This window comes from Echinococcus granulosus (genome assembly GCF_000524195.1).
Source record: "Echinococcus granulosus chromosome Unknown EG_S00052, whole genome shotgun sequence".
Lineage (NCBI taxonomy): Eukaryota > Metazoa > Platyhelminthes > Cestoda > Cyclophyllidea > Taeniidae > Echinococcus > Echinococcus granulosus.
In genome coordinates, this window is record NW_020170432.1 from 454,018 (window position 1) to 481,673 (window position 27,656).

The 27,656-nt window shown below is 42.2% G+C and overlaps 2 protein-coding genes across 2 annotated transcripts; both read right to left on the minus strand. All coding sequences in view use genetic code 11, as the record gives it.

Annotated features, from left to right (window-relative positions):
* Window positions 1-191: 191 nt before the first annotated feature.
* EGR_06195 (hypothetical protein) lies at window positions 192-1,725 on the minus strand (the record flags this gene model as incomplete). Its single annotated transcript, XM_024495444.1, has 2 exons — window positions 192-479; window positions 1,660-1,725. 2 exons carry the CDS (start codon window positions 1,723-1,725, stop codon window positions 192-194), a joined length of 354 nt encoding a protein of 117 aa, XP_024350172.1.
* A 12,175-nt stretch (window positions 1,726-13,900) lies between these two features.
* Window positions 13,901-20,911, minus strand: EGR_06196 (CUG-BP- and ETR-3-like factor 2; the record flags this gene model as incomplete). Its single annotated transcript, XM_024495445.1, has 8 exons — window positions 13,901-14,025; window positions 14,109-14,336; window positions 14,416-14,457; window positions 14,527-14,998; window positions 15,137-15,421; window positions 15,504-15,580; window positions 16,262-16,336; window positions 20,788-20,911. 8 exons carry the CDS (start codon window positions 20,909-20,911, stop codon window positions 13,901-13,903), a joined length of 1,428 nt encoding a protein of 475 aa, XP_024350173.1.
* Window positions 20,912-27,656: the final 6,745 nt, after the last annotated feature.

The window sequence follows — 27,656 nt, forward strand, 5'->3', positions numbered from 1 at the left end:
ATTCCTTTCGAGTAAGATAATTCAACGCCTAACATACCATCTTTTTCCCCGTTTGACGTGAGGATTTAGATGAGAAACATTCACTTTTCTGACCGATACAATTAAGTCATTCTTAAGTCACAACAAATACTTCATCAGAACACAATGTGCCTCTTTTTGACAAATTGCATGCCTCAAGCACTAACTCTAACCTAGCAGGAAAGAACGCAATTACTCAGTTGAGCATTGCCCTCGAGACGGTTCTGGGGGTGTTGGTAAGGTCCCAGGTGGGCGGCATGTGCACGGAGGAAGGGATGATCATTGGCTGTAATGGGAGCGTCCAACTCAGCCTCGGTCAGACTTCCACCCACCCCACTGGCATCCATCCGCGCCATACCGGGTAGGAGAGAGCTGAAACCCGTTAATCCACCCATGGCCTGAAACACACACGGTTGACCGATTGGACGATCGCGCGCCTTCCTCTCCTCTGCTGTCTCGGACTGTTTGGCAAGGGATAGAGGAGACACACTTTTTTTTCCTTTTTATAACATACGACGTCTAGGACTCTTCTGTATGTGATTTTCGGTGTGTATACTGAGTTTAGACCTACTCTTTTCTTAACTTTTCAGGTCTACACTTATCCGATAAAATTACTTACCCTGACGACTGAAAATAAGCAGATCTACCTGAGGCTCCCTTATTTGTTAATCCGAAGATTTCCAAATTTAGACTAGATATTTAACTTTTGCGTACTCTCTCAATTGCTCTACAACAGATTTGATGAAGACCTCATGCGGCCTCAGCTTGTGAAGCAGGCATCTTGGAACTACACCCATCAGGATTAATCAAGGAAAGCAGTAGAGGATACAATAAAAAATGTCGTGTTGATTGCCTACTGTACCCGCGGTTTACAGCAATAACTTCTCAGTCACATAAGAGTGTTCGTTATTTTTAATTCTGACCGAATTTACATCAACACTTCCTTGCCAAGTCCAATTTAAGCGGTTTGATGTGTCTGATGACTCATTTTTAAACTACTTTCTTTTCAGGGACTGTCATCAGCCCCAACTCCCACCCCCTCCTAGCCCAGTGCAAATGCGGCTTGTCCCTTGGTTCGTAGGGTCCTTTTTATAAATCTCTAGCGCTTTTGTGAAAACCGGGGGTTTGGATAATTTATCAGTATTTAATGTGCTGATACATTCTCCTAACTCACGACATCAGTGTGCTTATACGCTGGAAAACCACAATCACAGGTGACACTTGTCTTGAACCCGGTGCACTTGCAATTTGGACGAGAACATACATAGGGTGTGACCTAAAATTGAAAAATTTGTCTTTTTTATCAATCATTTCTCATTTAGTGCTCGCAATTCTGTTCTCATGAATCCAGTTTTCCCTCATTTCATATTTTGACCGACAACGAAAAAAAGTAGCCTCAAGTATACAATAAATTTACACTAGCAAAGTCTGCAGTTTTAAAACACTAAAACAAATTTTAAGGGCGATATTTTTTCGAGAATTGCAATATTATATTAGGGTGTACGTTAGGATGCCCTTTCACCTTTTGGCACCGTCGATGAATGGTATGCTACTTCTCATCTACTTAGTAGCATGTAAATGCACTGAAATTATCAAATACAGCTCTTGACAGAAGTGGTATGTCCCGTCCTACTGACTCACCACATTGTGGTCGGTTGCCTCGTGTTTGCAGTGACAACGAGGAGCACCGCCCACACTCTTTGGCATCATGTGATAGGACTTGCATTTGCATTTGGAACAGGGCTGTGGAATGGGCCTCTCAGGGGGAATCGTGGCAAAGTCGGTTTGATGCTGTCTGTAACGATGCGTGCAGAAACATTGGGTCTCCGGGCCAGTTAGGAAACAGTCCACACCCTTAGGATTGACCCAAGATACGTAGATTCTATTATTCAGTCTCTAAAGCATTCCTTCAATTGTTTTAACTGCGGTTACCATGGGAAACACGCGTTTCTTATAGGCTTCGTATTGGGCAGGTGTAAAGGTATGGCCATTGTCATCATCACCTACAATTCTGTGATAACCTTAGTAGGGAATCTTTGTAGTAATCCTACCTGTAATAGAGAATATATGCATCAATCGCTTCAGCTTCTTCTGCACCAAGATTAATGGTGTTTTTCATAATCTTAAAATGGACAAAAAATGTCAACAGCATAAACTATTTTATTGGCAGAGCGTGTAAATATAGACAAAAAATCAAAAGGAGAGTATATTTCCTTTTTGATTTGATAAACAAATAAAGGGTTGTTTATAAAAGTTGAATTTCAGAAGAAATTCACATTTTAAATACCAATTATTTTAAATGGACTTAAGGGTTGATCAAAAGGTAGTTAGGGGAGAATCGTGGTTAACTATTGCATGTTTATGCATACCAGGATGATATCGATCGCTCGACAAGACTTCTATTTAACATTTATAAAAAACCGGATCTAAAAACTTGACGAGTAAATATTTCAGTTTAAAATATCATTTCTAAAATACCAACTGCTCTAATCACTCGTCAAATTCCCAAAATAGGCTGAGAAAATTATATCCCCTTAATTAAGCTGGAGTACCTGATATCTTCGGAATTTGGGACTTATATTTTAATAAAACAAATCCAAAATAAAATAATAAGATTTCGGGCCTATCAAAACACGTAGTAGTGCACTAATTTGACTTCACTACAATAGGATATAGTAACCCGGAAGATGAGTGAAGGATCATAAATTTAAGAACTTGGCACAAATAAATTTATATCCATACGGGGACAAGATCTCATATAGCACTTTGGAGGAGCTCTTGACCAATAATGAGGCAATCAAACAAAACTTGACATTGTGCAAGGTGGTGGTTATACCATAGCCATCTGGTGAGCATTGCAAAAGCACACACCAGAATATGCTAGTATGAAATAGGCACAAGCCATTTCACCCGGTAACGGATGCTAGTGTAGTTAAAGTTGAACTCATCAGAATACTACATTACATCATCTGGTTTTCTTAACTGTTACATTGGTTTACTGTAGAAGCTTGAGCCTGCAAGACAGTAAACCAGTTAGTAAGACCAAGACGACGTTTCTATATTTTTGGAGACTAAGCAAGTATCTAAGGCCTAATTCAAGAATAGAGACCACGACCTTTATATGGTTGACATACAATACAATGATACAAACAAACACGAAAATTGATCGCAACAATTGCAAACTAAGTAAGATAAAATAAAATTGTTGTATTATTTTTAAACACATTTTTTAAAACTTTCTCCATTTACGTGATGGAAGAGTTGTATAAAATCAACAGATATTATTCATTCTCGACAGTTGCTTCCATTTTTTCATAGTGCAAAATAAATTTGTTTTTGTTCTGTATGTCGATTTTAGCTTAAAAATTCTAATGCAAAATGGCTTTAGAGCCCTATTTACCAGTTGCTAATGCACTCAACCCCATACATCCGTTTTCTTTTTTCCTGACCCATCAAGGATTTACTAATACCTCAAAACCTAAAAACAAAGTTGTTTTTAAAGCTCTTTAATAAGTCAATTATTCGATTTTGATTTCTTTTTTCGTTCAAATTCATCGTCTTCTCAAATCACTGTGCTCCATGCCTATATGCTAACATTTTCTACGCGCGAAAAACAACCTGCTCACATTTTATCCGTGTCCTGTGAATGTGCGTCCAGGTGTGTGTGTGCGAGTGGTAGTATGAGTCACCACTCGCTCCTCGGTCATATTCAAAATCGCGTGACTAATGCTAGCAAGGTCAGCTCGTCAAGACACTCCTGAACTAGGTCGAATTCTCAACCCATGTAGCCCTAGTCCGACAGATGGCATCTTCACCTAATTATTCCCTTTTGGTCAATAATCAAATATGCCTGATTTCAGAATGCCAATCCCCAAATAGGTAATTCAACTAGTAGTTATATTCGAGTATCCCAGTTATTACTTGTCTATCACCGCTCGGAATTTTGATCATGATTTTGTGTCATCAGCTAAGTAAGAGTTAAACCGTATTCCTACTTGCATCAAGCTAAACATTACTCTTTTTTACCCTTTTTGTGATTTTCCCTTAGGCACAAAATCGCTTTAAAAGTCTAACCGAGCTGCTGGCTAATTAGGTACAAAGAATGGTCTTGATGCCATAATAACACGGCAACCAACTCTTGTTGCCTTGATGAGGCTTTGCCCTATATGCCTAATTAACCTCCTATTAATTCAAACACTTACCTGGCCCCTTCAAGAGGGTCCAGCAATGGTCGCCTCACTACCCAAGGAGTTGACACCTTTCGATCTTATTTTTTGGCTATTTAGAGGTATTAGGTTATGAGGAGGCGGAATCTAGGGGTAATTTGGCAATTAAGTGGGTAAAGTTTATTCTCTATTAGACCATTAAAGTCCCCTACATTTTTAACAATAGGCAATGTAAAAAGTCGACTTTCTGCCGCTGAATTAAATTCATTTAGCATTGACTTAAGCCAAGCTTGTCAAGTTTTTGCTAGCAAAAAGTCTGTGAATTTAATCCAAAATGGAAGCAAAAAACAAGTTGATTTTTCCAAGCGATTTAGGTTGCGTTTGATGAGAGTAGAGCACGAATACGTACGTCCTAAGACCTTACTGTCAGTAAATTGTGGTAGTAAAAGATTAGATACAATTTTCATTCCTTTCGGACATTTAACTTGCTCATAAAAGGGTAGCTTCTCGCATTTCCTTTGTAGTACACATTTAGAGCTGCATCATTAGCATAAAAGTCAGGTCTTTTTGACTAATTACCTTTGGTAATGGACATGAAATAAGTGGAGTGTATTTGTATAATAAATGAGGGTCGAAGAAGATCTCTTGTGGACATATGGCACCTACAGGCGATTTCACAAATCTCCCACCGCCTTTGTTCCTCGGACAGCCAGCCACGTCCTCTCTCGCTCGCATCTGCCTGGCCGTAGCTGCAAGAGCATACACGCACGTCGACGGCTGACGAGTAGATGCGTCACGCGTGCATGCGTGCGTGCGTACGTGTGTGTGTCTGTCCCTCCTCCCATCCATCCACCCGTCCATGCGTACATAGAGATGACTCATCCAGCCACGTTACCGGTGAAGGACGCATCCCACCTGGCACGCTTGCAATCTCGGCGACACGTGAACCCCCATAGGATAGACTCCAAACGCCTTAGTAGCCGGAGTAGAGCGCACAGACCCTCATGGGCGCACTTACGCACTTGGGACCTTGACGACCGGCTCAACCAGCCTACCCCATCTGCCATCATGTCCTGTGGTACGGCCTTACCGTGGCAAGGGACAGGGTGAGTGTACTAAACGAGCCTATTCAGCAGTGGACGTAATCGACCTACAGTCTAATTCAACAACTAGCATTTCAAGGGGATGAATCACGTCCAGTATAATCATAATTACTTATTCTATGACCTAATTTATTATGCATTTTGGAGGGTGTTGATGAGTCACCCTCCGCAATGAAGTCGCAAGCCAACAACCATTGAGGCCTAAAAGGCCATCACATAGCAATACTTTTTTGGACGGCGAGAAAAATCGATAATTCTTGACCCGTAGATGTCATGTGGGGATGACATTATCTCCATCTGTAAATTTAAAACATTCCTAATACAAAAAAATGTGCTTAAATATTTTTTTTCCTTTTTCCTTATCAATGGAAATCCTTGAAAATTGATTGAAGACGTCCAAACTGCCCAAAGTGGCTTATTTACGAGGTATAGTTTTGGCAAATGTCTTATAGTTGAGTAACTTTTTAAACTACAATTGAATAATGCATGAGAATAGTTTCAAAGTCCAACTTGAGGTAGCGTAACCAGGGCCTACGACAAGGCGATGGACGCAATACACTGGAGACTGTTGGAGAGAGTGAATGGATCACTCACACTGCTCTTATTAATAGAAAATGTACTGATAATTTACATGAAGAATGGGAAAAACTTTTACTGAAACTTTATACATAAATGAGAATGAAAAAGATGCAATCCAAACTGAAAAGTCGATTATACTCCTAGGGCTCGAAATTTCTCCAAGGGAGCCCAAATTTATGGCGATGTAATGAATGCATTTAGCTAATAATAAATAGTTTGTATTAGAAGAACCCATTTCTTATTGACATTTACCATCTGCACGAAAACAGGTTTCTGCATAATCCTCCCTCCTCCGCCTCGGCGATTAATTGTGTGCATTCCACTTTTCCAACATACTTAGTAGGCAAAAACTGGGGAAAGTACTTTTGAATCAATGGGATCATTGCACTGAGAGTGGACGCCATTTGACTCCACTCAAAAGGAAATTGTCTGGCGAGTATTCAGGGCTACCTTGGTTAGCGCTACACTTTGTTCCGTAGGAAAAAACCTGCATAGAGGGAGAGACACGTAGCCTGTTCTCACATTTCTACTGATTTTCTCAATTTCTCTACCAGAAAGTGAGGCAGTGGGATTCTACAAACTTAGTATTCGCCATTTTGGATGTAAACATAACCACATATAAAAACTATGGGTTTATTCACCTGACCAACCGAAGGTAGATATAAATCGCTTTAACAACAGCGAAGTTGGCGACCCTGATGGCAATGCTGTTGGTTTCGTGTGTCTGGTTGGAGGGGTGGGAGTGAGGGCTGCGGGTAGGACTGCAAGGGATAGGGCTTAGGTGAGGTGCGGATTGGGGGCAGTCAATGGGAGATCGGTGGTCCAAACCCACCGAGGCATAGTGGGGGCGACGTGGCCTTAAATTTCACTTCTCCGTCGCTGTCTTGACTTCCCACAAACCAGCATTTGTCAAACGGTGAGTGCGTGTGTGTGTGGATGTGCGGTTTATTTTACGGCACACAAATGTGGTGGGTTTAGGCGAAACCGAATTGATAGCTACGGCTTGAGGAAACAAAACTACCTCCTATGTGATACTTTAGGCCTTATTTTTCCAAAAGTGGATACCAGAATCCTGGATACTACTTAATTGCTACTACTGAATTATCCACTTAAACGGAGATTGCATGCTCCATGGCAAGTGCCTACGCCTCAGTGAAGTGGGCGGAGGTACCAGCGGAATGGAGAAAAAAACAGCACCAGAAATGAATCATTTAGACGCTACATGTGCCTCATGTTGTTGCTGCCGTATCCCCACCGACCTACGTTCCATTAAAAAGCAGCACTCCATTTTATGACAGATTGGATTGTCCCCCTGAATTCGGGTGCCCCAACATCGTGGTAAATAGGCAGAGCGGAGAATGTCTTGACTGTATAGTATACCCAAAATAACTAAGTCATGCAATATGCTAATCACTAATTTGTATGGCCACATTGTGTGTGATCTCTCGCTCGGCATATCAACACGTTTGCGTGCGTGATTTGCGGGTTTGCATGTATGAAGACTTAGCTCGGGTCATAGGGTGCCACCACCGACCCGCGAAATGTGACTTGACTTTCACACGGAGCGCAATAAAATCACATCTGCTTTCACAACCACCTGGAGGTCCATGTTAGGGCGACAATTTACACCCAATGCCTGGTAATACATAAACTAAGCTAAGATAAATTAGGAAAAGCCTCTTCCATCGACATTTGTGATTCAGTGGTCATGTCTACCCATCCATGTCAATCCATAAGGCTTGATATATTCATCAGTGATGATAGAGCAGCATTTTAGACTGTCAAATGCACCATTTTAAGTAAGAAATGGGCACACTCAGTAGAGATCGCCCCTCGATAGGGAGGAAATATCCTATTTATTCACCGTCCTGGAAGTAAATATAAAGCTTCCCCTATAAAAATATCAAGAAAGTCGAGGAGAAACCATTACGATAGCTGAAGGAGCTTTTTGATTCATGTGAAGTAGTAGCCACACCAGTGGGGTTCAGGATCCTAAGACGACCACGCAATCAGCACGGGAGTAGATTTTGCAAAGCTTCAGGCTAAAACATTGGCGTAGGCTGCTCCTGATTGAAGCGCCTGGTAAAGTCCCATCCTCAAAAGGCCTTTTAAAGCTTCATGCTTTGATTATCCAGCCAAAAAAAATGTAGACAACGAAGTGTCTGAAGATATATGCTATTTACATACCAAAAAAAGCCTAAAATCGCGCTTAGTTAATTTTGACTGCATTGGAAAGAAATGTGAAGTGTAGGCAATGTTCCCGAGGGTTCAAGCTACCCATTTCGTGGTTCGCAACAATGCATGGAATGTCCTACCTGATGTACTTTCGATTTCAGAGCTTTTTTTTCCCTGCATCGTAGAACAAAATATGCCTGTGAATGTACTCTGAGAGAGTGACCATTTCAAAATGCCGCCTAACTGAACGATAAAATTAGTTGTGGGGGTCATGAGGTCATGTCCCGCATTTGTTTGAACTCCACGACGGCACGTCATGACAGTGCTGCCCGTCCTACTTTATCAAGCTCAATGTGCTTACCAAAACCATCCGTGCCAGTTGGAACTAATTCTAAGTAGCTTGCCAATACTGCTTACCCTCAGGGAACACATGAGGCGCTCCAAATAGATTTTGTAGTTTTATGTGAAAAACTCCTTCAAAAGCAAAATCCCTTTTCCCAAGGTGATAAACGATAACTGCAATTTTTACTTTACGAAGATGCCTGGCCCCTGAACGCCTAGAAAAAAAGGAACTCCTTTTATTTTCCTACTGTCTACTGTCTATTTCGCACGTGGTCGTGCATTTGCCGCCCGATTTCAATGCCAAGAAAGGGTGCTAATCATCACTTGGACCTTATGGAACCTAACTGACATTAGGAGACCATGAAAGCCTCTTCCTTTAGTTGAAATGCCTATCTTATCAGTTAGAGGCACTGTGAGGTGGAAGGGATCTTCGTTACTGCCTCTTTCCCTTGTAATCATTGAGTTTTCTAAAGCCAACTCCAAGAAATGGTAATTATCACTTAAAATAACTAAAGATGAGAATGCAATTGGAGAGGCTTTTCGTCCTTCCTCTCTTCTCACCCATCACATCCTAAAATGCAAATATCGGGATTATGTTTATGGCTCTTTGAGTAGTGAAATCCTAAGTTTTCCTATCTCCTCACTGATTGGCTGGACCTCTTTGTCTCCAAAGGAGAAGTCATTTTTGACAAATCATCGTGTTATCTTGACTTTTATCGCCTCGAGTACTGAGTAGATCGTCTTGAGACAGCCAATGATATGACCGTTTGGATAGCTCAGGGGTCAAATGCAAAACTTGTTTATTCTCCTGAGGTGTTTTAGAACTGACAATATTGCCTTTTTAGAACTCACGAGAGGGAGGTGAGGGAGCTTACCGTCATCTGTTTATATATGAAATTTGGGCGGCACCCACTTGCTTAGTTGCTTACACGATTTGGTTGGCTGATTTAGGTGTAGAGGAATGGTTCCATCACTCACCAAGTTAAGCTTGACTAAACGCTTTCTTCCAACACATTAATTTTTAATTTAAATCTATTCTAATCAAGAAGAGAGCTTTCTCGTAGATGTTCCATCCATCTTTGACCAGTTTGCCGGACAGTATGTGCTACAATCTTACATTCTGGGGATATTGTAAAAATGGAGTTAACTTCAGTTCGTAAAGCCAGCCCCTAGCCCCCCAAATCACATCTATCAGGTTCACCTGCCGTTGCAAGCTGGAGGCTTAGGTTGGAAAGAACATAAAGCTAGCGAGCACAACAAAGAGTAGCGAACCGGCAGGATGACACACTTTCACCCATGCTTTATTATGCATGCCTATAAACAATTGCATGCATTTTACGTTTCAACAAGAAACTGTGACGGGCTCTTGTGGAAATAACGATGCCATCCAATCGATGGATAGACAATGAGTGAATTGGATGACTGATAAACTTTTGGCCCTTCAAGAGTCGAGAGACGCTCGATTGCCGCTAAAGCAGTTGATTAACTTCCCCTCGTAAAAGAGCAACGTCAATCTGACCTGAGTAATAAATGTAAGGTCGGTTCATTGCAATCAAAGGAAAATTATAGAACAGTGGTAAATTGCCTACCCAATTAGTCGTCCTCCCCTTTCCCCCAACATCACCATTCCCCCCTCTAGAGAGGTCAAATAAATCATAGAATGAGGGGGACCTAGGTTTGTTTTACTAGGAGAGGAAAATTTGTCCTCGCCAACCGTGAACTCGGAGACTTCGGAGCCCGAGAAAGTTGTGATGGGTAAATAGGAGCATCCACAAAGGGAAAGGCGGCATTTTTAGGCTTCTATTTTCACTTGATCCGTAAAGAGTATGGAATAAAATTGGGCCTCATAGGTCAAATATCATATCCCACCTCCTCTTTCCCTGGATTTGGTAAATTATCCACCAGAGCAGAGAGGCAATTTCACAGCAAGTTGCTCTAATGGCAGTAATGAAACGCTTCCGATTCCTGTTTCCAAAACTTCTCACAGAACTTACAAGAATCTATTTCTGTAAATGGGTCTGTGCATAAGTGAATTTACTTGATGTTTACATGTTCAAATTATACCGAGTGTGAGCGCTGGTACCCGTTCCCTTCTTCCATTCTACAGCTCCGATGGGCAGTTGGAGTACAAAATTCTCTACATTTACTGACATTAAAAGTCAGTTGACCTTTATGAAGTGATATTGCCGGAAATAAAGTTGAAATAAACAAATGTTACCTCCGATTTGACTGCAAGAGGAAGATGAAATGCAGTACGAGTCAGTGACATATGTACATGTAGTAAAGGGGAGGTGGAGTTGCCTTTTCCTCCGCTACACGACTTTCATCCTTACAAATTCGGGAGGTCTTCTCCATGACTCACAACTAGCATTCCCACAAAGACGAGGCTAAATGAACTGGCCGACAGATTAATCCTTTATAAATTAGAGGAGGGGATGAAAAAAAACTGCAGATTGCATGCAGAATCCACGTCCATAGATGCAGCCATCTTTAGGTCTGGCAATAGTAACTTACACGAGGGATATTGTAAACAAAATCTGGACTAAATACGGAGAATGCAACAGCCTCCTCCACCTTTTAGTCCAGATGAACAAATTTCATCTGGCCGTGAGAAAAAATGTGGCATGTAAATGAATGGATGAATGAAGGAAGAAGGTCACGCACATGGACGCCTGTTTAAGGAGTGCGAGAATTCAGGCGGTCGACGTGAAAACGATATCTCGGGTGTTAAATAGTGTCCACATGTGTAAGTTTTGAGGCAGGTAAAACTATGCCCATCTGGCTCACATTTTTAAAAGAAAAAAATATTTAAACCTTGCCTCTTTGCCTCTAGAATAGCATCAATCAGCTTTATTGTAGTACCGAATCAGTCGGTTAGTGTGAGATAGGAACTTTTAAGAGGAGAATTGGAATGGGTTCAATGGGGAAGGAAGTATGCACCACAACGAAGGGGGGAAAAGATGGAATGCAGGCTTTTGGAATAAAGAAGTTTCTCATTCTCCAAAGCACATTGCCAAAATTCCCCAGGGATAAGAAAATTCCCTTTCTCCCTCGTTTATGCATAAAATGTTCGTGTGTGTTCGCATTTGTGCTAGTTTTTAAAGAAAACAATAAGTAAACGCAACAAATATGTGCATTTCGTGTCTGTAGCTGAGGGACCCATTAGTAATTTCGTAGGAAAAAGAGCTCCCAACGTAAGTACATGCCATGGCGACAATGTTGCAATGCTGTCCCATTTATTAGACAAACACAGAGCATGGAGGGAAAAAGGAGCCGAGCTGCAGTCAATGGCCACCCATTCCGTTTCCTATTTTGGACAGGATTAATTGACTTTGCGTCGGGTTTGGCCTATGAAGCCCGGTAGAGGAGGGAATCGCTTGTTCGGGACTTGCCCAATCTTTCCATTCGCTAGTCATCCACACAGTTCTCTCCCCGTGCCCATCAGGGTGTCAAGATGATGACATGCTGTGTGAGAATTAAACGAACCCTTTCTACATCCAAGGTGAGAACAAAAAACCCTGGAGTGGTGGATGATTAATTGTCTCCATCTTTTATTTATGCCGATAAAGCCTCTAACAGCTGCATTAGGGGACGAGACACGCCAGCTTCCACTGATATCCAGGCGCTCATACGTGAGTTGCGGTACCTTGAAGACCGGTAAGCGTCCTAGTTTGAGGACTTCATGTACCGAGACTAAACCGGGAAGTACCAACCGGTTCATTATCATATATCACGATTTACTGGTCTTTAAAACAATGTACAAACGCTGTTGACACATGCGGAGTGAAATGAGACCCAAAAGTAAACACTAGGGGTTAAATCGGGTCATTGACATAGCCATGTGAGTCACGAATTTGTTAAAGGGACGTACTCCACACCTTTTATACAATATCAACACCGAACAAACGGCCATCGAGAGAGACGGTAAATATGTACACGCTAACCACATACACTTGTGTGTATGGTACTCCGTACCAAGCGCAGTATGTGCAAGTAGAGAACCCACGTAGTGGATCCGAAATTTGAGAAAAAACGGAATGACCGACTTGCAAGCACGAGTAGAAAGATCAGGGAATCAGTCTCTTAATGAGCCTGCAATCAGGCGCAGTAGTGGTACCGTGGAAACGGAACCCAGTAACGAGTAAACACTCTCCAATGGTTGTACGGGTATTCCACTTTACAGGTGGTAGTTTTAAGCGGGCTCCACAAGATACAGTAGACTAAGAGGACCCAGACAGCTTGATCGAGAGCAAACCGACACTGCAAAAGGCGGAAGGGTTAGATCCCGAGAACTGGGATCTCAAGGACGAGACGGCCTTCTCCACGGTCACACTAGTCTCCAAACTCCGCTAGCTTGGAGGTTGAGGAAAGAACAGTGATAGCCCTTAAGGCAGCCTATGGCACAAACTAGGACCCACCAGACTCGCGTAACCACGCTGTGCACCCACAAGGCGGGACTTATCGATCAGTCGAACCGTCTCCCCATTCCCACGCTTCCACCGCGATCACGACGACGACCTTGAGCTACTTTATAGACATTAGCAGCCCACGCCCTCCTTCGATAGAGGCTTCACTTGGAAAAAATTAAATGCATATGACCGCTAATCAATGTCACCCACATCCCTCCTCCTCCTCCTCCTCCTCTTCTGCCTCTATCTCAACCCCAATAAGGTCATCAATGAAGCGTCATCAAAAGTGGTGTCAAAAAAGGTTTATTTTGCTTAACTCGCTGTTACATGCGTCCGCGCAGTTAGTCATTAAATTGGTTAAATTATTTCGCATAGACAAAATACAAATGATATCTTATATAAAATTGAGCATTGGTTAGTAGGGTCGGGAAGTACCTAAAACAGAGGAAGAAACCCGAATTATAAGGGACAGGCAATAGCGATACGCAACGTATACCTATGACAGAATTGCCATGCAGAATAGTGCGATCAGAATTAGGAGAGAGGAACAAGAAAGCACACACAGACACGCATCGATATCCGAGAGGGAAGACGAGGGCGTCAGTGACTTTTATCTCTTCGTCAGGAGTAATCCCCACAACGGAAAGGAGGAGCCGTACACACACACACACACAAGGATGGAGGGCAAGCAAATGAGCAAAATCTTATATAAATCACAAAAAGAAACGATAGCCGTGCAACACAATGGGAGATTGGAGGAGGATAGAATGTTTACGCTGACAATAGGCAGAAAGCCACACACACACACACACGCACACAAACACACGGAGAAATGACACTGAGAACGAGAGCCTATGGGTGTAACAGATCACTCACTCATGGACTTATAAAATCATTGTCATTACGAGGTAGTTATGTCTCCACTTTTAAAAGCAACAGTTCTTTCGGTAAAAAAAGTTGCGGTAATAAATCGGAATAAATAAGGTGGAGTTGGCATTACTGTTGATTTGGGGCTAGATAAAACGAAAGAGGAAAGTTTGTTTAACAAATTGGCACTCCGAGCAACCATAATCATAAAAAGTAGTTCAAATAATCCTAACGGGATTGGCTACACACCAAACTCACCTCTGGGACGTTTTAACTGAACCTTCAATCGCTTCGGACCCACTGAATAACCATTCATCTCAGCGATTGCTCGCTGGGCACTAACAGGGTTATCGTAGCTCACAAAGCCTAGGAAAAAAAAACCCCCTTTGATCAACCATCAACGGTGGGGCAAGAAGTTAACAAGTGCCAAATATGGCACAAGGACGTACCAAAGCATTTGCTTTGGTTTGTTCCCCTATCCACAAACACTTTCGCACTTATCACTTGTCCAAACGACGAAAACAGATTCACCAGGTCCATATCGCCATACTCTTGCGGGAGGTGATAAATGAACAAATTGCTGCCTTCAGGGCCAGTTGGCATTTGCTCACGCCCAACCGGTCGTTGGTGAAGAGGAGCTGCCAACACTTGGGCGAGGTTTTGAATACCCGCTGCACCTGGAGGCAAAAGGGACACAATTCATTAAGAACTTATTTCAAAGGGGGCAAATGGAAGGGAAAAAAGGTAAAAACCCACTCAATCCAAACTGCGGATAGCTGAGCGCGGATGGTCGAGCAACTGAAAGCAAAGCATGGCGATGGATAAGAGGCAGCACTTCCACAGTAGGGATACTGAACGACTACCTACCTGCGCCGTTAGGAGTAATGCCTGGTAATGTGGATAGCATAACCCCATTTGGGGAAAAATGGGGATTCTGAACTAAATTTGCGGAGAACTGTTGCTGCTGTTGTTGCTGCAGCAGGAGTTGCTGTGAGTTTTGCTGCGCCATTATAAGCGCCAAGGCTTGTGCTGCAGCCGGATCAAAATGGAAACCTCCGGGAGATGCTGATGGTTGCGGAAAGGCGGTGGGTTGTACCACCATAGGCTGATTTCTCATGGCCTCGTAAAATGCGCCAAGCGCCGCAACCGCACTGGTGCTGGACGGTCCGGCATTACCGTTTATCGTAGGAGCTTGATTTTGCCATACTGAGGGAAGAATCACCGCAGCCGGCGATGGAGTTGTGATCGAAGAGGTTTCAGATGGAATCGTCAATATGGGTGAACAGGCATTCTCAACCTGTTGTTGAACAGGCTGGATCTGTGCAACCGTTGTGGAATTCTAAAGTGGTAGAATAGGTGGGTGCACATAAATGCATAAAACCTACAGAACCATTCGGGTCGGCAATGACCCGTTTTGGTAAGACATCCTTCGCATTTACTCCCGGAACAAGTGAATGTCGTCAATGGATGTGCTTACAGAGTACATCGAGGGCAGGTAATGACTCTGGCCATTATTGGCAGGAGCGGTGGCGGCTGCGGTAGAATTCATTATGAAATTAGTTAACGTCACGGGATCCATAATCTGTTGGTAAAGACCCGCGAGTTGTGCCACATCCAGACCGCCAAGAGTGACTGCACCGGGGCTTGGAGTCGGGAACGGTGGCGGCGCATGACCGTTAGATCGAGGCACCAATCCGGCTGCTTCCACGTCTCCTCCAGGAAGCGCACCGGTAGCCGCATAGGGCAGCAAGTTATCCGGTCGCTATTCAAAGCAATTATTATTGTTAACCACGATAAGCCACGGATGTTGGCACGACTGCAATACAGTAATTCCGAGTACTTACGGTTGACGGGAAAGTCCCATTTGAAAGAATTGACTGATCAGCTTCTGCTGGGTTGGGAAAGTTGCTCGCGGCCCCATCTTTGTTTTCAAGTAAATTTATGGTTAATAACTCAAAACTGACCTCAGAGTAAAAAAATATAATGAATAATAGCTTCCTAATCCCATGGCTCATGAAACCAACTGCTCTCAACGTGTCGAACCCGTCGGCAGTATGCACACCTTCCTAACAGATATCGGTCAGAAAATTCGTCCATGCCTTTCATCAGATATTTACTTTACGTGAGCTAACCAGGAAACGCACACTCAAAAAGCTATGAAGTTGTTAATTCCCAAATAAGTCACTTCGGCTAGTGTGCATCTCCAACAAATTGGTGTGCATGATCAGGAAAGAGGACACATTTGGTCACTGTTTGCTGTCTTATGAATGCCAGCGAAACATCTGCAAGTGGGGTAGACAGTAAAGCAAATTCCACACAGCAACAGCGGTGGTCGACGCTTTTTTCCTCTCCAGATACGCCAGCACAGTAGCGCCTTCTACATGCACAAGAATTACGAGACTGCCAAGTCAGTCTCAATGCAAGCAACTTGTCTGCAAATACTTGGTTAGCAGTCTACACTGAGTGACCAAAATGTGTCCGAAAAAGAAGGCATTTATCAAATACTTTTGAAAACAGTGGTTTGATAGGACATTAATAACGATGCGAGAACACATTGTATCATTAATTCAAGACAAGGATGTAGTAAATGAAAAACACCCACTTGATTCCCCGTTCTCCTGAATTCGGGGGACGTGGGTAGTATCCGAAATGACGGATTCTGCTGTTGCATCCAGCCCTGATGGGGAGGCGAGGGATGGTTTACAATCCATTGAACATTAGTAATGAATAAAGGAATGTAGTGAAAAAATAAAATAATCCAAGGCGGAAACGCCCGAACGCGAAACTGGCAACTACGAACTTCGGGAACTGCATGGATGGCTTATCTTTATGCTTTCTTCTGGTGTGTCCACTGTCCATACTCTAATTCCTTATTGGCTAATGAATGAATCACTGCACCCCCCTTCTGAAAGATAATTGGCTGGAAGCGACCAATGAGAGAATGAAGCGTCTGATTGGGCGAACCGATGAGTCTATGCCACTTTTGGGCTAGCGCTTCGCGCCTTGCGTTATGGGCGGAGAAGTTAACGCCCTACATAGCTGTGCTCTTTTTGGTGTTAGGGTAAATGGATTTTTTCTCTATCTCCGCCCTAAATAAATAGGTCTACTTATTTTATAGCCCTTCTTCTGCGCTATTACCTAGTAAATGAGGGTCTGAATATCTTTTCTATAGTGCATCGGCACATCGACGCCGTTTGAAACGCTGAAATTGTCTAATTACCTCCTGAACTTGACAACAGCTTCCAAGAACAAAAAAAAACAACAAAGCAGCACATAAGATGTGTCGCCCAGATTAGCTGTTAGGGTTAGGCAAATCCAAGCCTAGGTAAAGACGATTAGTGAATAAGTGGGCCAGTAAAAAGCGGTTTGAACACTTCTGTCAGGGCTGTAATTTGGTCTTCAGTGGTAAAGTCTATTTGTCCATGATTTCTTCCGTTTGAATGAATTTAGTGAAATTCAGGTGGCTTTGGAAAGTAAGTAATCCCAATTATCGGAAAGGACATGTGGACCAAGCCAGACGTCGCGTTAGGAGGTCACTGTTGGTGGCCGACGCCGTGTTTCTGCGCGGGAATTCTCGTGCATTTTACACGGACACACTCTTTGAAGCTTAATCACACGGTGAATTCTCCGTACCAAGTTTATTGGAGAGCCCATGAGAGAAGTTCATCACCCCATAGCATGTAGTTTCGTATTTCTACTGAAAGAAAATGAAAAAGGGCGAAAGTGCCATGCATGGAGGTTTTCCGATCAAACAGGAATATTAAATTTGTAAAGGAGTAAAGGCCCCAATTATTTTATCAACAAGGTGGCCTGCTACGTTTATACACTCATCCCAGCGCTTAATCCGGGTCAGGCATCTCTATCCCCACCTTAGGGCCTCCGACGTTACTTCGTAATCAACATGACGATGCTACCTTCTAGCCGAGATCCAGGTACAGTTAGAATTCTCTCGGAGCTAGTTGCGGGCAGTGGAAATAATGTGGCAATTTCTCTCATTTAGGTTACTCCAACGCACAAGTTATACAGTGTGCAATATCAGCTTATGGGTGTTGTTGGATTAACAGGATGGTATTAGAGGTCAAACTTGGCATTTTGCCGTTCCAATGCAAGTAGGCCTAAATTCAACTTTTCACAAGGAAACAAGCACATATCTGAAATTTGGAGGAATCTTAGGCGCAAACCCATTTTCTACCAGGAATCTCTCAGATACTGATTCATCACATGCAGCGCACTTGAGAGGCATGTCTACGCAATTAAAGAACGTGGGCATAAGGTTAAGACACTACCGAGTGGTTAGCAAAGGTGCCACAATGATAGACATTATTGACGCCTGACAATGTCAATCAGTCGCGTTCTGTTGACAGCCTTTTCCACTAAGTAGTATACCAGTTAGTTTTGTGGGTTTTGGCGGCCACTTTAACAACGATAAACATCTGGTGTCACAATTGTTTAGGATATTTCTCCTCAAAATCTCATTCGAGCTGTTCATTACATTCCCTGACAAATCTGGAAATGCTCAGTCGAAAGATTTGTCCTCGTACACCATGAAACGGATAACGGTTAGTGCCGTTTTACGTCAAGCCAAGAAAGCCCAAAGAATGGACTTCCCACTTTGCAAGATTCTCCTCCATTGAAGGCACACTTTGGAGTCACTTGGTGTGACAAGTCGCCATCGGTTACTGACTGATTCGATGTGGATATTTTTATGGGATTTTGCATCTTCCTACCAGTTAACGCTGCCGCGTGTGATCGCTAGTTCCTCTGGTAACTGCATGATTGTTGATTCCTTTTTATAGGTTCAACTACACAGACGTTTCAGTCATTGCAAGAGGGCTGTAGTATTATATGCGGACGTGGGAGAGTGGGGGAATGAATAACACCTCCTCCTCCTTTTCGCTTCTCGTCTCCCATGTCTGGATGGGATTCAAGCAGTGCTGGAATAAAATTAGTACTATGGAGCTAGCCTTGCTTATACATTTGTTGAGTGGAGTCTGCCTGATAGCAAGTGATTCCCTCATTTGCGACTGGGTTGTGAAACGCCATCCAGAGTTGAACACTGCACCATCGTCGAATCCTCCCAATGTAGGTAACAAAGTTGATAAACTGCGATTCCATCTAAATAGACAAGAGTTATCACTGGCAATGGAATCGAAAGTCTTAACGTTTTAACTATGAATAAATGTGTCACTTTCTCTGGCCTATCACAGCGAGATGATTGACTTTGAAACCTGTTTTTGGGAAGTTATCTATGCAAAAGAGCTGTGTTTGTTTTAATTTTGCATTCAAATGCAGAGACACTTTATTTGTTGTGGCTTAGATCTCGTTTTTGGCGTTTTGGAGTTCTGCTTATGCCCCTAGCTTGGTTTCACAGATAGACGCAATTGCCCGTAACTTAAACATCATCTTATCATCTGTATTTATCACTTGATGAACATCTGCATTAGGGAGGTTTCTACTCCAAACAGAGGTGGTGATGTTTAAAAACCTGACTTTTTTCTCTAAAATGAATAAATGAGAAATTTTTACGCAAACAGCGTTAGTGAGGTGATAGAATAATTAGTCTCGGAGGCTTAAAGACAGGTCCAGAATCAGTGTTACCTGCGTAAACACTTTGAAAAGAGTGCCGCACAAGCGCCAGAGGGTAGTCACAGGCTCTCGTGACCACTTTCTCGCATTTCTTTTTAACTCCATGCTTCCACGGTGATTCACAATTTGTTCCAGGACACTTATACAACAGCATCGCTCGTAAATAAAACATCCCGACAAATAGTCGGCACAACTTGTCAACGCTTCTAAGGTTTGCTTGGAGTGAATAGGTAATGCCGAACAAGGAAGGCGTTCTTGTTTGTGTCTTTGCATTGCTTTTAATTGGGAAAAGTCAGGGTACAATGAATAGCTCTTATAGAGACACCTCTGCATCGTCAATGGACTGAAGCAAGCTAGCACAACAGAAAAACGAGATACGTCGTCGATTGTTTAAATGCCTACTACTTATAACAGTAAGTCGACTTAGGTTGGCAGCCTCAGATCGGAATTCGGTTCAAGACCTAGCAAACAAAAAACGCTGTATTTGATTGAAATGAATAAACTTCTGAAGAACAGCTTTTGATTTTGAGTAGACCCCTTAAATAAAGTGATGGATACACGATAAATACTCTCTTTCAAACACCCTCCAGCCTTTAGTGCTTCCCCATTAAATGGGTCCATCTCCAGTGCAGTTCGTTTTGCAGACGGTGCGATGTCAATGCACACCAACTTGAAAATCTCGAATTCATCGTTTAGTGGATACTAGAAGGCCACACTTGGATCCTCAAAATACGAAATTTTGATGTAACACTTCAGTTGGAGGCCTATTGGGATAAAATTTGGCGTCGCATGTGCCCTGCCACGCATCTAGTACTAACACGGGTTAGTTGCATTCTGTTCTCGCCACACAGCTGTGCCTTGACCTCTCAAGACGTGTTTTTTTACTGCCATGGCAACAACCGTGACAATGATATGGAAAATTTTCTCCCACAGCATTAGTCAATAGGAGGGTTTGGCATTATTGAAGGTTGACGTTGATTACTTTGACAGCTGTTAAGTTCACATTTTAATCAATCGAATTTCAAAGTGCATCGCTATTTTGCACTAAGGCAATTAATCACTTGACTGGACTGCGTAGTCCGTGGGGCAACTACTTAATTATTAAGTAGTTTATGGATGAACCGCTTGGGTACGTAATTTCACAGGACTTAAAACCAGATTGCCAAGGACATATAATGATTGCTAATACCGTCACTTAGCCTTGCTTAACTCGATTAGTACTGAAGCCATAGTATTCCTCCTGGCACCAAAGCGTTCTAACCATGGGTTGGTATTTAGCAAAAAAATCCTTAATTTGAAGGCTTTATAGTAAACTGAAAGGCAATAAAGAAGACTTGTGGATGCTGAATGTGCCAAGAGTTGTCAAGGTCACATTAACTTTTGGCAGCTTTTGATTTGAAAGGATGCACAATGGAATCCTTCACTAGATGGTGGAAGAAATAGTAAACCTACAGCTTTAATGGCATAATGGAACCCAAACAGACGCCTCGACAGTGTTCAAATAAGAATTGTGCCCATGAGAAATGGATGTTGACTACTTACTGCCATTGCCACCTGACATGCACTCGTTGTAAAGCACCTTGAGCAGCACAAAGTCAGCGAGTCCTCGCAGTACATCTTGCAGACTGGACGAACCTATGAGCCCATCGAAACAGATGACTGTCATCACTGGTATTGGGGTCAAAGGTCTTCTAGCCCTGATGGGGAACCAACTTATGATCGTTGGTTCTGATTTGCAGTCGATGCAGAAAAGTGGAAGGGTGTTGATTTTAATTGCATGTTTGACGCTGAGACCCTTCAATTTCCCAGGCTTAGACTTCCTTTTTAGCGTCTTGGATTTGTTCTCATGTTTGTAGACTTCCATACAAACCTACTCAAAACGTAAGCTTGGTCCCGTAAAACATACCTTTAAGTTGATTTAATTGCCTTATTTGGTAGTTTAAAATGGATTAAAAAAGGTCTAGACAGTGGCAGCCCATACTCTAAAGAGCCATTACAATAGTTTACGTGACAAACACACTTAACCGACGTTAGCGAAGTTATTTGACGGTTAATTTATGATGTGTAGTGAATTTCCTGACTAGGAGATCAGTGTGACAGTTGGCAATAAAAGGTAAATTGTTGTTCAAACAAACGGACCCTCCCCAATGCGTCCCGTTTTGCATACCATCTAAATCCCATTATTTGCTCCACTAATGAATTTCAAATGCAGTATTCAAATGGTTAAAACAGGACTGGCCTTAAGGTCTGGAGTGATAGCCATCTGCATGAAAACCTCAAAATCACATGTATGCAGATGTAGGAATTTAGTTGGTGACCCATCTAGTCTCATGTTCCTTGACAAACATCTGGTACTAACAACAGTAAACAGGATTTGAGTCCCGTCGAACAGCTGTGCCTTCAGCTCACTAGGCTTTATTTCATCACGTTGGTGAATAAACGTAACTTCATTCCTTACTAGGTCGTGTCGTTCTAAGGTCAGAGGGGATTGGAAATGAGTCAGCGTGGTGAATGTCACTATCACACCTCACGAAAAACACAACTGAGTCCGAAAATCTAGTCTCAAATTAAATGAGTCTAGGGGATTAACATCCATGTCCTTGAAAAGACAGAGTTGATCGTAAACTGTTCATTCAGAGTCTAGGGCACTTACTTCCCCATATGTACACTACTTTCCTCGTGTCGAGTTGACGAAATGCAGATCAGTGCCTTTAAGAAAAGGCAGACGCTAGCCTATCTGAGTTCGGCACAATTAAGCCCAACATTTGGTGCACAACGTTGAAACTAATGAGGAATAATGCCTAATGACTTGTTAAAAAATGACGATGGAGGAAGTGAAAGGGCTAGTTTAATGAACTACCAATCACAGCAGTCTTAGTGTTTCCACTGTATTTAAGTGAAGACAAATCTCTGCCTTAAATTTTCCTGAGCAAATGCTCTTTTAGGTGTAAAATCTGACCGAAAGACTTTTGGCTGAGCCCCCAAAGAGAGGCACGACTTAGCTGCCTGCATTCGGTTGAGGAATGTTTAAAGCCGTGACTTGGTGTAAACCTAAAGTTCAGAACTTAAAAATGGTGTCATCAGTTTGGTAACTGTGACCGAAAACACGCAACAAAGGGTTGAAAAATAAGATGGATACATACATCCATACATCTCCTGAAGCATAGATAATTTCTACTCTAAATTTCACCTTCAAAATTGTGGAGAATATGCAAAGTTTACCTGCAATATTCGGTTAAGATAAGGGTTCCAAAAGAAAATATGAGCAGTGAGAGTCGACTCAACGTAAAGCAAAGTTGACCTAAAAAGTTACATGGGGTGGAATCCCGGTGACAGAAGCCCCCGATGACAACATCTGTGATGGGGTACAGGCAGATCGCACGTCAGCATTCCAAGGATCACGCAGCTGTGCAACATTTAAAACTGTGTTCTATCACCCCCAGACTCTCCTCGAGGGACTTCGTTTGCAAAACTTTTTAGTAGAAACAAATCGTAGTCTGTATGTTTGGGTTGCGCAGGCACAGATAAGCTCCAAGGAAGGGGATGAGAATGAGTTCATAAAATACCTCGAATATCAGCACGGTGATAACCGCGTTGATTCTCATTCATCCCATATTGGAGCAATTAACACACAGTGTTGATGTTTAAGTTAAATCCATGCCATTAGCTGAGTCACTCTACTGTGATGTCTTCTTCCTTTGAATTAATCAACTCTTGAGCAACTCTATGATCCTTGAGTTAGAAGCTTGCCAAAGCTTCACTTAGCATTGTTTATATCATCAAGGTAGCAGATAAAAATATGTTTTGCACCGGTTCATCTCGATAACTGGGTAAGGTCAAGTAATCTCTAGAACCCACTAACTTTACTTTTAGAAACCAGATAAAAGTAACACTATGAGGAATTTGTAGATGATATTCTGAAACGGCGAAACCCAGTTTATTTGTTTTCACACACAACTTGTGACATTACGTCTATCAGAATCACAAGTTTTGCCTCTAGCTCCCGGAATCTATGTCACCGTTATCAGTGTGTATGTGAGTGTAGTGCCCTTTTGTAGTACAAAGAATAAACGCACTCTAACTTCCACACCATATGGGTAGCACTGGCTCTCCACTGCAGGAATATTTGACATGACAGGCTTAAATACAACCCACTGACAGTATTCTCACAATTACTGCACTTGTTTGACCTTTCTGGATGCCCTTTATCGGCTTCAAATTAAATGCTTTCTCCATTTTTCTTTTCGCAGATCAAAGTGCTACTAACTTTGAAGAGTAGCAAAAATTGCTCACGAAGAGTCCATATTAGCAGGGAGACAGCCCCCTCCTTCCGAGATTTAATCAGTTGCCTCGATCGTGTTTATTATTTGCATTACTACATACTGGAAATTACGAGTCAAAATCCCAAAAGCAATTCCGCAGAAATGGCTTAAAGGCACTTTTTTTGCAGACTGCGTAAAGCGCTGGTAATGAAGTGCATTTTGAAAGGCATGCACATTTGATTAGGCTAACAGGAATGTCGTATTTGTACTTTACAAATCATCTTCCTGTTATTCAAACCAAATTTATGCAAGCTCTAAGATATCACTTCATTCCGCAAGTCCTCCTATAGAGAATGTTCCATGGCTTGTGAGAAAATGTGCCTTTTTAGCAGAAGTCGCTAATCTTAAATTTTCTTGAATGTTAAGAGACAGCAAATAGCTAAAAAAGGTGGGCTAATACATTCACGCAGTTTACGACAAATGCTAAGCAACTATGGAGGGCTGTTTAGGTTATTTTACCCGTGAAAATAATCACCAGACCCATTTATCATCTTTCCTTAACCAGACATAAGCCATCAACGAACTCTAAGCCTATGGGGGCACTTGCCTCTGGAAGCAAAAAATCTACCCCTAGCTACCTCTATTTCTAGTTCCGTGTTTACTGCTTATTGCGCATTTAATCATGGGGAGATTGGAGATTGCAGAAATAGTACCAGAGGAATATGGAGAACAAGGACAGATTAGCATCATCCATTAACCATAAATTACGGTATGAGGTACTCTTAAAAGTTAGACTGAAATCACCTTGGGGTGCAAGGTCTTGCGTGGTCCTAGATGGATGGGAATAGGACTTTGTTCTCACTGATTCACCATCTCTGACTCTTACAATTAAGGAAAAGGTGAAGGAGCAGAAAAAGAAGAATTAATTCTCCTACACCTTTGAGGCTGTAATTGTCTGGTCTTCAGCTTTTGAAAACTTTATGGGATTCGCAGCCTACTATAGGGAAAAAAACAAATGTAATCATTCTAGTGTGAATTCGTACACGCTTTAGAAATGTGGGCTGAGTAGTGGATGACTGGAGAATAACTGTATTTAAGAGAATTTTATTTCTCATCACATATCAATTAGTGAGTAAACGCTATGAAGTGACCAAGATATGGATAGTTTAATAGCTTTTGGGGTGTATTCTCATCTGTTCTGTTCGTTCATTTTGGCGACACAAATTTGCCTATCTTCCGCAATTTGCACTCGCGTTAAGCATCACTGACTTGTTAATATGGACCAGTACATGAGAACAGTAGCTACAAGGCAGGCAATTATCTATTCTGACTACTAGCAAAGGGTCTTTCTGAATGTGAAGCAGCTATACTTAGACGATGTAGCATATTAGTTGAATCCAATTAATCTCTTTTAAATGGATTAAGCAAATGTGATATATTGGAATTGACGATGAGCTCAAGGAGCCTAGAAATCTAGCTAAACTCGGTTCATAAGGCAGACAAACTCGAACCGCAACCATTGCGTTCAATTGGATATACCTATGGTCAGTAGTGATTGCGGCCCTAGTGAAAATCGTAAAGAGTCCACAAAAAGCGGGGTATGAATGACCTAGACTGACGACCAGGCAGTCATCAGAAGAATGAGATCAGAAAATTGGTGGATATCAAGGTCGCGTCACACCATTCTGTCGTCTGCTGAATATGGACACCACTGACAACGCTCGACGGGTGTAGTAAATCCCATTGGAAAATGAACACATCTCAACAATCTCGATCAAACTTTGGTATTTTTGCATGTCTAAACACCAACAGCTAACTTTTAAAGATCTTTTCTACAAAACGAGTGGTATTTACTTTCACGTCTGTGCAAGTAGTTGCAGGTTGACCTTATGCCTATTGGTGGTAGCGCGTGCTGACTCATATCTCCACCTCAGTGAGGGCATACGTCTTCACCGCATCCTAATACTTTAGAGCCATAGTAGTGCCTTTAGGGCTCAACAACAAATGACTTCCCGAACGATGCAACCAGGTGGCCTCTTAGTCGAAATACTAGCATAACTGTCAAGCCGCAGCATGGTTGAGGCACATTTAAACCCCCAATTTACTCTACGTTGCTAAAGTCACTGCACTGGTCATCGCTTATCCCCCACATGGGGTAGACGAGTCTTATCATCCCCGCTTTTGTGCTAATCTATTCAGCAGTTAACTAATTGCATGTTTATTTATGCTGGGTGCTCTTGACTCGGCCAATAACGTCTCGCCTCATACCATTTGCATATCTAAAATCTGACAAGAACTGGATGAGAAGATCTTTACTTGTTCCAGTGTTTCGGAGAAGTCATCATTGTCAACATATTTCGCAATTATTCCAAACTTCAAAGCAAATGCATCGATGAGTCCTTTCCGTGTGATGTTTCATTAAGAATTAATAAGTTTCTTGGGCTATGATAACCCACCAAGCGCACGGCGAGCATTCAAGAAAATGAATGACCATCGCTTGAACAAGGAAAGGATAAGGGTGAAACTGGCAGAAAACCATAGGTAAGGTTATGCAACTACATTCCCCTTTCCAACTCCTTCTTCAACTGTCTTCGTCACTATACGCATCCATTTCTGCTACATCAATATACTGCTTAAAGTAGCTGAACAAAGACACAAAGGTTACATTTCATTTATTTTACAATCTTTTTTTTCCTCTTATGGATACCTCTTGAGCTGTGTCGTGTGGGCTCATTATTTGTGATAAATGACAACGAATATGGTACTTTGTTTATTACGTGTCCACAGAATAATACGAGAGGAATAGGTCTCTTCACCATGATCAAGAAGTTTGAAAGGATGATTAATGTCGATATGGGCATCGACTCTTCTCGATGTTACGGTGAAGGCTATGGTTGGTGTCCTGTTCTACTGGTTTTACATAAGTCAGCTGGGAGGCTCTAACCATTGATTATGTTTTAAAAGAGTTTGTGTGTTTCGGGAAGCGAGAGGGTGCAAGGCGAGCGATGGAAAGTATGGCCGACTTACTCATAGTTGAGAACAAGACTAAGGGTGATGTTCACACCTGCTGAGTGTAAGATTTCTTAGTCTTCTTTTCCCTTCACCAAGCTACCCCTTTGCCTGATTCTTCAATCATTTATTGACTCTATTTCTTAATTTGTCTCTTTTAGCTGGCTTTGCACGGAAAAATGGGAGGGGGGAAATGGCGACAGGTAATCAGCTTTAAACATATTCTATGTTTGCGATTTTGGTTGCAAATGCCCATTTATCCACTTATATGATTGAAACTATCTGCTCCAAATTGAGATCCCTTTGCGAATTCCACTTCTGTCTTACATGAAGTGCGTGTAACAGTGAACAATCAGTCTATATTTTGCATTCAGTTCCTACCAAATGAGTATGAAGAAAGTGAGGGTGCGGTATTGCCTGAGCTGAGTCTACCGTGGAGGCAGACGCTGCAACATGCCATTATGTTGTATCATGGTCATGTTATGGTGTTAGTAGAGACAGCTATTAACAAAAATTGACCAACTAGTGAAAATACCCCCCAATTTCAATGAAGACTGAAAAATGTGATTGGAGAATTGCCATGTTATGCCATGTGAAGGAAGCGCAATACATAAGAGTTCAAGGTACCCACAGTGGCCTAATCACATTTTACAACTAGCCACTCCGATATCTGCCAAGACAAAGTTGGTGTCAGTCAACAGAGTAGAAGTAAATTGAGGGGTTTTATCAAAATATAATATATGTTTTGCTAATCTGTGCTTTAAGTACTCATAAAAGGAGAAATAAGCGCGGCCAAAACTGCCTTTCCTCTCGTCATTGTGCATGAATTCAGGAGAGGCTCCATTAGCATCAATTAAAAAAAATGAATAAAGGATGACTTCCCTTTGTTAGGCATCCAAAATGGGAATGGTTTTACTCTGCATCGATAACTTTACCTCACTTTTACTGATCTACTCAAATCCTCCATCAATACTAATGAGTCCGCTTGCATTCTAGCTGACGATGAGTGTTAGCTTCCCATTCCAATTTCCATCGCCATTGTAGCTGAGGTTGGGGCCGGTAATCTGCATCCGAATCTCCAGTTTTGAGGGCAAAATCTTGCAGTTAGGTCCTGCAAACAGTCACTGTAGGAAATGACAA